At 49.5% G+C, this 12,766-nt stretch overlaps 1 protein-coding gene across 1 annotated transcript in view; it reads right to left on the reverse strand.

Annotated features, from left to right (window-relative positions):
- LOC145349279 (protocadherin-16-like) overlaps positions 1-12,766 on the reverse strand; it is a 330,993-nt gene that overhangs the window by 108,796 nt on the left and 209,431 nt on the right. The window contains exons 4-5 of the mRNA XM_080197793.1: positions 3,430-3,661; positions 316-552 (exon numbers count right to left, since the gene is read on the reverse strand). Coding sequence (XP_080053919.1) covers positions 316-552; positions 3,430-3,661 — 469 coding nt within the window. The remainder of the gene's footprint in view (positions 1-315; positions 553-3,429; positions 3,662-12,766) is intronic.

Genomic DNA, 12,766 nt, shown 5'->3' on the forward strand with positions numbered 1-12,766 from the left:
CACCGGGGGAGTTGAATACTCGGACTCACCGGGGGAGTTTAATACTCGGACTCACCGGGGGAGTTGAATACTCGGACTCACCGGGGGAGTTGAATACTCGGACTCACCGGGGGAGTTTAATACTCGGACTCACCGGGGGAGTTGAATACTCGGACTCACCGGGGGAGTTTAATACTCGGACTCACCGGGGGAGTTTAATACTCGGACTCACCGGGGGAGTTTAATACTCGGACTCACCGGGGGAGTTTAATACTCGGACTCACCGGGGGAGTTGAATACTCGGACTCACCGGGGGAGTTTAATACTCGGACTCACCGGGGGAGTTGATGGCCTTGACTGTGCCGATATGGGACCCTCTTCTCACATCTTCAGGGACAGTGAAGAAATATTGAGCTTGTTCGAAGAGCGGTGGTGAAATTGTGCCCGAGACGATGCTGATATTAACCATGGCATTGACTGCTGACACGAGACCACCAGCATCCTGAGCTGAGATGACCAATCGCTGCACCGTGTCCGCTCTGCCATGTAAATGGGTGACCAATGAGAGGACTCCTGTGGGAAGAATTACAAACCTGGTCTGAGAAATGCTTCAATTCTCCCTTTGGACACATTGTGTAATAACTCCTCACCCCTGATCATCAGCTCTCCTCCCATCCCCCTCACACATTCTGAGCTTTTGACTGTTTGTAATCTGAAAGAATGAAAAAATGTTCCTTTCCTTCAGCTGAGCTTCCAGAGAGAATTTAATTAGTTATTTTTGCAACTTTTATTTTTATACAAGTTCTGTGCACTTCCTGTTGGAAAAGGCAATGTGTAATTCCTGTTACTAGAACAATGAGAGTACATTCTGACCAAGGACACTCTCACAGCACCAAGCACTGCTCAATATTTGTCTGCAAAGTCTTTACCTGATGGTTGTGGCCCGTTTCAGGCAGAGACCCCAACCCCCCACGTGTGTGTGTGTGAAAATCACGGGACACAGACTGACAGCCCTGACTCACTCAAACAATCTCCAGCCATTGCTACTTACAGTCTAGTGTTTCTTGGTATTTGTGTAAAACCTTTTAACTGATGCAGGAAATTGCCAAAGGCACAGGAAGCGGGAAGGAGATTGTTGTACAGGAGACCTGGCCAACACTCACTGACATTTACAGCACACATGTTAGAAGGTGTGACAATAGGAGCCTATTAGCCAGTCTGCACCTGCCACAACTTGGCTTCCTCCCATCCTCCCAGGCTCGGAGAGTGAAACACACTGCAATCCTGACAGCCCCATGTAAACACACTGACTCAATGATAAAGTGCTTTAATCTAACATGGAATCAATAACACACTACGCAACGCAGCTCAGTGAGAGAGTTGTGTCCCTCTGAGGGTCATCAGTATCTGGAATTCTCTTCCTAGACAAAGTGGAAGCTTTAAATTCATTCAAGACAGAGGTAGAATTTCGATTGGCGAAGGAGCCAAGGGTTATGGGTCTCATAAAGGAAAGTGGAGTCGAGGCTACGATCTGATTGAAGGGTGGATCAATCTTGAAGGGCTGAATGGCCTCCTTCTGCTACTAAATCTTGTCGAATGGTCCCAGGAATACACGAAACCCCCTCCCCCCTGTCCAAACACCCAATTGCTGCACACTCAGCTTGGTGAGGACTCATTGCAGTGTCACCTCTGGGGGGAGCGGTCAGTACAGTGTGGCCTCTGGGGGGAGCGGTCAGTTCAGTGTGGCCTCTGGGGGGAGCGGTCAGTACAGTGTGGCCTCTGGGGGGAGCGGTCAGTACAGTGTGGCCTCTGGGGGGAGCGGTCAGTACAGTGTGGCCTCTGGGGGGAGCGGTCAGTTCAGTGTGGCCTCTGGGGGGAGCGGTCAGTTCAGTGTGGCCTCTGGGGGGAGAGGTCAGTTCAGTGTGGCCTCTGGGGGGAGCGGTCAGTTCAGTGTGGCCTCTGGGGGGAGCGGTCAGTTCAGTGTGGCCTCTGGGGGGAGCGGTCAGTTCAGTGTGGCCTCTGGGGGGAGAGGTCAGTTCAGTGTGGCCTCTGGGGGGAGCGGTCAGTTCAGTGTGGCCTCTGGGGGGAGCGGTCAGTTCAGTGTGGCCTCTGGGGGGAGCGGTCAGTTCAGTGTGGCCTCTGGGGGGAGCGGTCAGTTCAGTGTGGCCTCTGGGGGGAGCGGTCAGTTCAGTGTGGCCTCTGGGGGGAGCGGTCAGTTCAGTGTGGCCTCTGGGGGGAGCGGTCAGTTCAGTGTGGCCTCTGGGGGGAGCGGTCAGTTCAGTGTGGCCTCTGGGGGGAGAGGTCAGTTCAGTGTGGCCTCTGGGGGGAGCGGTCAGTTCAGTGTGGCCTTTGGGGGGAGCGGTCAGTTCAGTGTGACTTTGGACCTGCTTTTGTGAAGTTAAGTGATCACCCACACTTGTCCCATCCTGACCTCAGCTTGGTGTCATAGAACGTAGAACAGTACAGCGCAGTACAGGCCCTTCGGCCCTCGATGTTGTGCTGAGCTAAGTCCAAACCCAAGATCAAGCGATCCCACTGCGTTTCTGAGAGTCGGTGGGATTAAGATCCCAGCAGGATTCCAGCATTCCCACGCCTGCTGTAAGAGGCAAAATTGCAGATGAATCCTCAGTGAGTTCGACAGTTCAATGTGAGAATGAGGAAGGAAAGAGTTGGACGGATAAAGAGAAAGAAAGTCATTGTCAGCTGGAGGCAGATTTCCCCATCAACAACACGTTCTAAAGCTGGGGGAGAGGGGGTGCCTCGGGGGGTGGGCGGTGAGGGGGAGGGAGTGTTCATGTATTCTGAACAATATGGTTCTTACAGCTGCTGAGAGTTGGACGAATGTTGAACAGGAAGTTCCCAAAGGGCAGGAAACTTCCGAACAAAAACTACCGGACATGATGGGACAGATCAGCAATGTGTCTGTGAAAGGATCTCTGTGACGGAGATAAGGACAAGGCCTCAGATTCACAGCTGCTCAGCTGGGTGAGGGAGGCTGATAGTTTCTGCAGCTTCAGCCTCACTGTCTGAGGCTCAGGGCCTCTGTGAGGACGGGTCAATACTCTGACCTCTGTGGGGGTCTCTGCTCAGGCCGTGCCAGTGGGACTGGACTCTGGCCGAAAGCGCAGCATTTACTCAGCACCATGGGTCAGGTACATTGACTGGAGGGACAGAGAGGAAGGGATGGGGGATCCAGCTGCTGGGATACTGTTCATGTGGTGGAGGTGGACACGCTGGGATTGTTTAAGACTTATCTGGATCGTCACATGAGCAGACGGGGAATGGAGGGATACAAATGAATGGTCCAATTGGACCAATGAGCGATGCAGGCTTGGAGGGCCGAAGGGCCTGTTTCCTGTGCTGTTCTTTGTTTTATATGGGATGTAAATCCCAGCCTGGCCTGGATGGGCCAAATGGCCTAACCATTCAGTGTGACAGACACATACTCACCTGTGTTTTTGTTCAGTGTGAATAACGACAGCAGATTCCCTGAGATAATCCGATATGTCACTTTCCCATTCCGACCTCCATCCTTATCAAACGCAGATACCCTCAATACTGCGGTTCCTGGCAAACTCTGTGTGCTGAGGCTGGCCGCATATTGCACTGGGTAGAAGACTGGCCTGTTATCATTAATATCATCCAAGTACACTTTCACATAGGCCATGGATTTCAGACCACCCTGTAGGAGAGGCAGAGAGGCAGGGTGAGAACAGATAAAACAAACCCCAAGGTCCCATCCATTTCTCCACCCTCTCTCCCAATCCAGACACTGGGATTGGGCATCCTCAGGGTGATTAATTATCAAATCAAAATACAGAATGAAGGGGTGGAGACTGGACAATGGGGTGGAGACTGGACAATGGGGTGGAGACTGGACAATGGGCAGAGACTGGACAATGGGCAGAGACTGGACAATAAGTAGAGACTGGACAATGGGTAGAGAGATTGGACAATGGGGCAGTGACCGGACAGTGGGTAGAGAGACTGGACAATGGGGCAGAGACTGGACAGTGGGTAGAGAGACTGGACAATGGGGCAGAGACTGGACAATGGGGCAGAGACTGGACAATGGGGCAGAGACTGGACAATGAGCAGACAGGACAATGGGGCAGAGTCTGGACAATGTGTGGAGACTGGACAATGGGGCAGAGTCTGGACAATGAGCAGACAGGACAATGGGGCAGAGTCTGGACAATGAGCAGACAGGACAATGGGGCAGAGTCTGGACAATGAGCAGACAGGACAATGGGGCAGAGTCTGGACAATGAGCAGACAGGACAATGGGGCAGAGTCTGGACAATGAGCAGACAGGACAATGGGGCAGAGTCTGGACAATGAGCAGACAGGACAATGGGGCAGAGTCTGGACAATGAGCAGACAGGACAATGGGGCAGAGTCTGGACAATGAGCAGACAGGACAATGGGGCAGAGGCTGGACAATGAGCGGAGACTGGACAATGAGCGGAGACTGGACAATGAGTGGAGACTGGACAATGGGGCAGAGAATGGACAATGGGGCAGAGACTGGACAGTGGGTAGAGAGACTGGACAATGGGCAGAGACTGGACAATGGGCAGAGACTGGACAGTGGGTAGAGACTGGACAGTGGGTAGAGAGACTGGACAATGGGGCAGAGACTGGACAATGGGGCAGAGACTGGACAATGGGCAGAGGCTGGACAATGGGCAGAGGCTGGACAATGGGCAGAGACTGGACAATGAGCGGAGACTGGACAATGAGCGGAGACTGGACAATGAGCGGAGACTGGACAATGGGCAGAGACTGGACAGTGGATAGAGAGACTGGACAATGGGGCAGAGACTGGACAATGGGGCAGAGACTGGACAATGGGCAGAGGCTGGACAATGGGGCAGCAACTGGACAGTGAGTAGAGAGACTGGACAATGGGCAGAGACTGGACAATGGGCAGAGACTGGACAATGGGCAGAGACTGGACAGTGGGTAGAGAGACTGGACAATGGGGCAGAGACTGGACAATGGGTGGAGAGACTGGACAATGGGTAGAGAGACTGGACAATGGGCGGAGACTGGACAATGGGGTGGAGACTGGACAATGGGTAGAGAGACTGGACAATAGGCAGAGACTGGACAGTGGGCAGAGACTGGACAATGGGCAGAGATTGGACAATGGGCAGAGACTGGACAATAGGCAGAGACTGGACAGTGGGTAGAGAGACTGGACAATGGGCAGAGACTGAACAATGGGTAGAGAGACTGGACAATGGGCAGAGACTGGACAATGGGTAGAGAGACTGGACAATGGGCAGAGACTGGACAATGGTCAGAGACTGGACAATGGGCAGAGACTGGACAATGGGTAGAGAGACTGGACAATGTGTGGAGACTGGACAATGAGACAATGGTGTGCTGCCTCCCTGGTGTCAGGGTCAAGGACATCTCTGAGCAATTGCAGGACATTCTTAAGGGGGAGGGTGAGCAGCCAGAGGTCGTTGTACCAACAACATAGGTAGGAAAAAGGATGTGGTCCTGATGTGTGAATATAGGGAGTTAGCTAGAAGGCAAAAATGCAGGACCTCAATGGCAGTAATTTCTGGACTACTGCCAGTGCCACGTGCTAGTGAGAGTAGGAATAGGAAGATTAGGCAGATGACTGTGTGGCTTGACAGCTGGTGCAGGGGGCAGGGATTTAGATTTTTGGTTCATTGGGATCTCTTCTAGGGAAGGGGTGACCTGTTCAATCTATCTACCCGTGACTTAAACACATTTAACGAGGTAGCTTCTACTACTTCACTGGGCAGAGAATTCCAGACATTCACTATCCTCTGAGAGAAGAAGTTCCTCCTCAACTCTGTTCTAAATTGACTCCCCTGTATTTTGAGGCTTGTTTCCATTCTAAGTGGAAATAACCTCGCTGCTTCTACCCTGTCTAGCCCCTTCATTATCTTATATGTCTCTATAAGATCCCCCCTCAACTTTCTAAACTCCAGCGAGTACAGGCCCAATCTACTCGATCTCCCCTCATAAGCTAACCCCCTCATCTCCGGTATCAGCCTGGTGAACCTTCTCTGTACTCCCTCCAAGGCCAATATATCCTTTCGCAAATAAGGGGATCAAAACTGCACACAGTACTCCAGTTGTGGCCTCACCAGTGCCCTGTACAGTTGCAGCAAGACCTCCCTGCTTTTATATTCTATCCCCCTCGCTATAAAGGCCGGCATCCCATTTGCCTTCTTGATCACCTGCTGCACCTGCAGACTGGGTTTTTGCGACTCATACACAAGGACCCCCAGGTCCCTCTGCACAGTAGCATGCTGCAAATTTTCACCATTCAAATAATATTCCACCCTACTATTATTTCTTCCAAAGTGGATAACCTCACATTTGCCAACATTATTCTCCATCTGCCAGGTCCTCACCCACTCGCTCAGCCTATCCAGATCCCTCTGCAGACTTCCCGCGTCCTCCATGCAATTTACTTTTCCACTCATCTTCGTGTCATCAGCAAACTTTGTTACCCTACACTCAGCCCCCTCCTCCAGATCGTATAGGTAAATGGTAAACAGTTGAGGCCCCAGCATCGATCCCTGCGGCACTCCACTAGTCACCAACTGCCAACCGGAAAAGCATCCATTTATTCCAACCCTCTGCTTCCTGTTAGATAACCAATCCTCAATCCACGCTAACACTTTACCCCAAACTCTGTGCACCCTAACCTTCTGCAGCAACCTTTTGTGAGGAACTTTATTGAACGCCTTCTGGAAATCTAAAAACACCACATCTACCGGTTCCCCTCTGCCTACCGCACTAGTCATATCTTCATAAAAATCCAGTAAATTCGTCAAACACAACTTCCCCTTCATGAATCCGTGCTGCGTCTGCTTGATTGAGCTGTTCTTTTCCAGGTGTCCTGCTATTTCTTCTTTAATGATAGATTCCAGCATTTTCCTAACTACGGATGTTAAGCTAACCAGCCTGCGCACAGTACTCCAAGTGGGGTCTGACCAGGGTCTTATAAAGTTGCAGCATTACCTCCCGACTCCTAAATTCAATCCCTCGATTGATGAAGGCCAGGACACCATACGCCTTCTTAGCCACAGCTTCAACCTGCGAGGCCGATTTGAGAGTCCTATGGACCTGGACCCGGACCCCAAGGTCCTTCTGCTCCTCTACACTGCTAAGAGTCTTATCCTTGATATGATGCTCCTCCATGCAGAAAAAGACCCATCTACAACCACTCTTGGTTATTATCTGGGAAGTGGGAAAGAAACTTCACCTGGAAGTTATTATTTGGGGGCCTATAGACCACACCCACCAGAGACTTTCTCTCTTTACTATTCCTTATCTCCACCCACACTGATTCCACATTTTGCTCCTTAGAACCTATATCGTCTCTCACCACCGCCCTGACGTTATCCTTAATTAACAGAGCTTCCCCGCCTCCTTTTCCTCCTCTCTTTCCTTCCGAAATGTCTGATACCTCTGGATATTCAGTTCCCAGTCCCGGTCACCCTGCAACCATGTTTTTAGATCATACCCATTTGTACTGATTTGTGCCGTCAACTCATTCTCTTTGTTTCGAATGCTATGTGCATTCAGGTAAAGTGTTTTTATGCCAGCCATTACCTGGACCCGATTTGTTAGTGCATTCCTTTGATTGCACGCTCTGTCACAGACTGGTTATTCTTCCCCAGACCATCTCCCTGCACTGCGTTGACCATCTTCCTTCTCCTGCTTGTCACCTTTTTACTCTGTCTGAGGTTAGACTCCTGCCACCTTCTACACTCTCTGTCCTATCACGTGGTCTGGAAACGTTACTAACCTCTCCTGAGCCCTCGGCTCCTTTAACTAGTTCAAAGTCCTCATCATTAACCTGCACTTGTACCCTCTCCTTTACCTTTGATTTTGTAATTCCCCTGAACCCTGAACCCTCCCCCCAACTATTTAGTTGAAAGCCCTATCTACAGCCCTAGTTATACGATTCGCCAGGACTCTGGTCCCAGCACGATTCAGACGAAGACCATCCCATCAGAACAGGTCCCATCTTCCCCAATACTGGTGCCAATGTCCCATGAATTCAAACCCATTCCTCCCACACCAATCTTTGAGCCACACATTTAACTCCTTAATCTTACTGACCCTGCGCCAATTTGCTCATGGTTCAGGTAGTAATCCAGATATTACCACCTTGCTGGTTCTGCTTTTTGATTTAGCTCCTAGCTTTTCATATTCCCTCTGCAGACCGTCTGTTCCTGTTCTATCTATGTCAGTGGCACCTGCGTGGACCATGACAACTGGATTCTTACCCTCCCACTCCAAGTTCCTCTGAAGCCCAGATGAGATATCCTGAACCCGAGCACCAGGCAGGCAACACACCCTTCCGGATTCTCGGGATATTGAGGCCCTGGTCAAGAAGAAAGAGGCACATGACATGCATAGGCAGCTGGGATCAAGTGGATCCCTTGAAGAGTGGAGAGGGTGCAGGAATACAGTTAAGAGAGAAATCAGGAGGGCAAAAAGGGGACACAAGATCGTTTTGGCAGATAAGGCAGAGGAGAATCCAAAGAACTTCGACAAATACATAAAGGAAAAAGGAGCAATTAGGGAGAGAGTCGGGCCCCTTAAGGATCAACAAGGTCATCTATGTTCAGATCCATAAGAGACGCGTGAGATCCTAAATGAATATTTCTCATCAGTATTTACTGTTGAGAAAAGCATGGATGTTAGGGAACTTGGGGAAATAAATAGTGATGTCTTGAGGAATGTACATATTACAGAGTTAGAGATGCTGGAAGTCTTAAAGCGCATCAAGGTAGATAAATCCCCGGGACATAGAACATAGAACACTACAGCACAAACAGGCCCTTCGGCCCACAAGTTGCGCCGATCATATCTCTACCGACTAGGCTTACCTATAACCCTCAATCCTATTAAATTCCATGTACTCATCCAGAAGTCTCTTAAAAGACCCAATCACATCTGCCTCCACCACCACTGATGGCAGCCGATTCCACTCACCCACCACCCTCTGAGTGAAAAACTTACCCCTGACATCTCCTCTGTGCCTACGCCCCAGCACCTTAAACCTGTGTCCTCTCTTGGCGACCATTTCAGTCCTGGGAAATAGCCTCCGAGAATCCACTCGATCAATACCTCTCAACATCTTATAAACCTCTATCAGGTCGCCTCTCATCCTTCGTCTCTCCAGGGAGAAGAGACCTAGCTCCCTCAACCTATCTTCATAAGGCATGCCACCCAATCCAGGCAACATCCTTGTAAATCTCCTCTGCGCCCTTTCAATAGCTTCCACATCCTTCCTGTAGTGAGGCGACCAGAACTGCGCACAGTACTCCAAGTGGGGTCTGACCAGGGTCTTATAAAGTTGCAGCATTACCTCCCGACTCCTAAACTCAATCCCTCGATTAATGAAGGCCAGTACACCATACACCTTTTTGACCACATCCTCCACCTGCGAGGCCAATTTAAGAGTACTATGGACCTGGATCCGAAGGTCCTTCTGATCCTCTACAGTGCTAAGAGTCTTACCCATAATATTATACTCCTTCATAATAAGAACATAAGAAATAGGAGCAGGAGTAGGCCATCTAGCCCTTCAAGCCTGCCCCACCATTCAATAAGATCCTCACTGATCTGAAGTGGATCAGTTCCACTTGCCCGCTTTCTCCCCATAACCCTAAATTCCCCTGTCTATCAGATTGTCTATTGTTCATCCCATTGGTCCTGCCGAAATGGACCACTACACATTTATCCGCGTTGAAGTCCATCTGCCACTTCTCTGCCCAGTCTTGCGTCCTATCTATGTCACGCTGCAACTACTGACATCCCTCCAGGCCATCCACAACACCACCAACCTTCGCATCGTCTGCGAACTTACGAACCCATCCCTCCACTTCCTCATCTAGGTCATTTATGAAAATGACAAACAGCAAGGGTCCGAGAACAGATCCCTGGGACACTCCACTGGTGACCGACCTCCATGCAGAAAAAGACCCATCCACAACCACTCTCTGCCTTCTGCAGGCAAGCCAGTTCTGGATCCACAAGGCCAAAGCCCCTTGGATCCCATGCCCTCTCACCTTCTCAAGAAGTCTTGCATGGGGGACCTTATCAAACACCTTGCTGAAGTCCATGTAAACCACATCCACCGCTCTTCCTTTGACAACGTGTTCAGTCACATTTTCAAAGAACTCAGCCAGGCTCGTAAGGCATGACCTGCCCTTGACAAAGCCGTGCTGACTACTTTTGATCGTACTAAACTTCTCTAAATGCTCATAAATCTTGTCCCTCAGGATCTTCTCCATGATGAAGTCTATCCCAGGACATTGTGGGAGGCTAGGGAGGAAATTGTGGATCCCCTAGCGAGATATTTGAATCATCGATAGTCACAGGTGAGGGGCCTGAAGATTGGAGAGTGGCAAATGTGCCTTTGTTTAAAAAGGGCTGCAGGGAAAAGCCTGAGAACTACAGGCCAGTGAGCCTCACATCTGTGGTGGGTAAATTGTTGGAAGGTATTTTGAGAGACGGGATCTATAGACATTTAGAGAGGCAAGGACTGATCAGGGACAGTCAACACGGCTTTGTGAGTGGAAAATCATGTCTCACAAATTTAACTGAGGTTTTTGAAGGGGTAACCGAGAAGGTAGACGAGGGCAGTGCAGTTGATGTTGTCTACATGGACTTTAGCAAGGCCTTTGACAAGGTACTGCATGGTAGGTTGTTGCATATAATTAAATCTCACAGGATCCAGGGTGAGGTATCTAAATGGATACAAAATTAGCTTCAGAGGGTGGTTGTAGAGAATTGTTTTTCAATCTGGAGGCCTGTGACCAGCGGTGTGCCTCAGGGATCAGTGCTGGGCCCACTGTTATTTATCATTTATATTAATGATTTGGATGAGAATATAGGAGGCACGGTTAGTAAGTTTGCAACTGACGCTAAGATTGGAGGTATAGTGGACAGTGAAGAAAGTTATCTCCAATTGCAGCGGGATCTTGATCAATTGGGCCAATGGGCTGACGAATGGCAGATAGAGTTTAATTTAGATAAATGCGAGGTGATGCATTTTGGTAGATTGAACCAGGGCAGGACTTACTCAGTTAATGGTAGGGCATTGGAGAGAGTTACATAACAAAGAGATCTAGGGGTACATGTTCATAGCTCCTTGAAAGTGGAGTCACAGGTGGACAGTGTGGTGAAGAAGACATTCAGCTTGCTTGGTTTCATCGGTCAGAACATTGAATACAGGAGTTGGGATGTCTTGTTGAAGTTGTACAAGACATTGGTAAGGCCACACTTGGAATACTGTGTACAGTTCTGGTCACCCTATTATAGAAAGGATATTATTAAACTAGAAAGAGTGCAGAAAAGATTTACTAGGGTGCTACCGGGACTTGATGAATTCATAGAAACATAGCAATCACAGAAACACTACAGTCCAGAAAGACGCCATTCGGCCCATCGAGTCTGCACTGACCACAATCCCACCAGGCCCTGCCCCCTTATTCCCACATAGAACATAGAACATAGAACATTACAGCGCAGAACAGGCCCTTCGGCCCACGATGTTGCGCCGACCAGTTACAAAAACAATGACCCACTAGCCTATACCAATCCCTTTTCGTCCATAAACCTATCCATAGATCTCTTAAACGCCCCCAAACTAGGCGCATTTACAACTGCAGCAGGCAGGGCATTCCAATCCCTCACCACCCGCTGGGTAAAGAACCTACCCCTGACATCCGTCCTGTAGCTACCCCCCCTTAATTTAAAGCCATGCCCCCTCGTGCTAGCTTTCTCCATCCGAGGAAAAAGGCTATCACTATCCACCCTATCTAAACCTCTAATCATCTTGTATGTTTCAATAAGATCCCCTCTTAGCCGCCTTCTTTCCAACGAAAACAACCCTAAATCCCTCAGTCTCTCCTCATAGGACCTCCCCACCATACCAGGCAACATCCTGGTAAACCTCCTCTGCACCCTCTCCAAAGCCTCCACATCCTTCCTGTAATGTGGGGACCAGAACTGCACACAGTACTCCAAGTGCGGCCGCACCAGAGTAGTGTACAGTTGCAACATGACGCTGCGACTCCTAAATTCAATCCCCCTACCAATAAACGCCAAGACACCGTACACCTTCTTAACAACCTTATCTACTTGATTCCCAACTTTCAGGGATCTATGTACACATACACCTAGATCCCTCTGTTCATCCACACTATTCAAAGTCCTCCCGTTAGCCCTATACTCGACACATCTGTTGCTCCTACCAAAGTGAATTACCTCACACTTCTCCGCATTAAACTCCATCCGCCACCTCTCGGCCCAGCTCTGCAACCTATCTAAGCCTCCCTGCAGACTATGACACCCTTCCTCACAATCTACCACACCTCCAACTTTGGTGTCATCAGCAAATTTACTAATCTACCCAACTATACCCTCATCCAGATCATTAATAAAGATTACAAACAACAGTGGCCCCAAAACAGATCCCTGAGGCACACCACTCGTAACCGAACTCCATGATGAATATTTACCATCAACCACCACCGTCTGTCTCCTATCTGATAGCCAATTCCTGATCCAACTTCCTAGATTACCCACAATCCCATACATCTGCATTTTCTGCAGAAGCCTACCATGGTGAACCTTATCGAACGCCTTACTAAAATCCATATACACCACGTCAACTGCCTTGCCCCCATCCACCTCTTTGGTCACCTTCTCAAAAAACTCAATAAGGTTAGTAAGGCACGACCTACCTGCTACAAAACCATGCTGACTGTCT

This window comes from Carcharhinus amblyrhynchos, chromosome 10 (genome assembly GCF_965287045.1).
Source record: "Carcharhinus amblyrhynchos chromosome 10, sCarAmb.v2.hapA, whole genome shotgun sequence".
NCBI classification, from domain to species: Eukaryota; Metazoa; Chordata; class Chondrichthyes; order Carcharhiniformes; family Carcharhinidae; genus Carcharhinus; species Carcharhinus amblyrhynchos.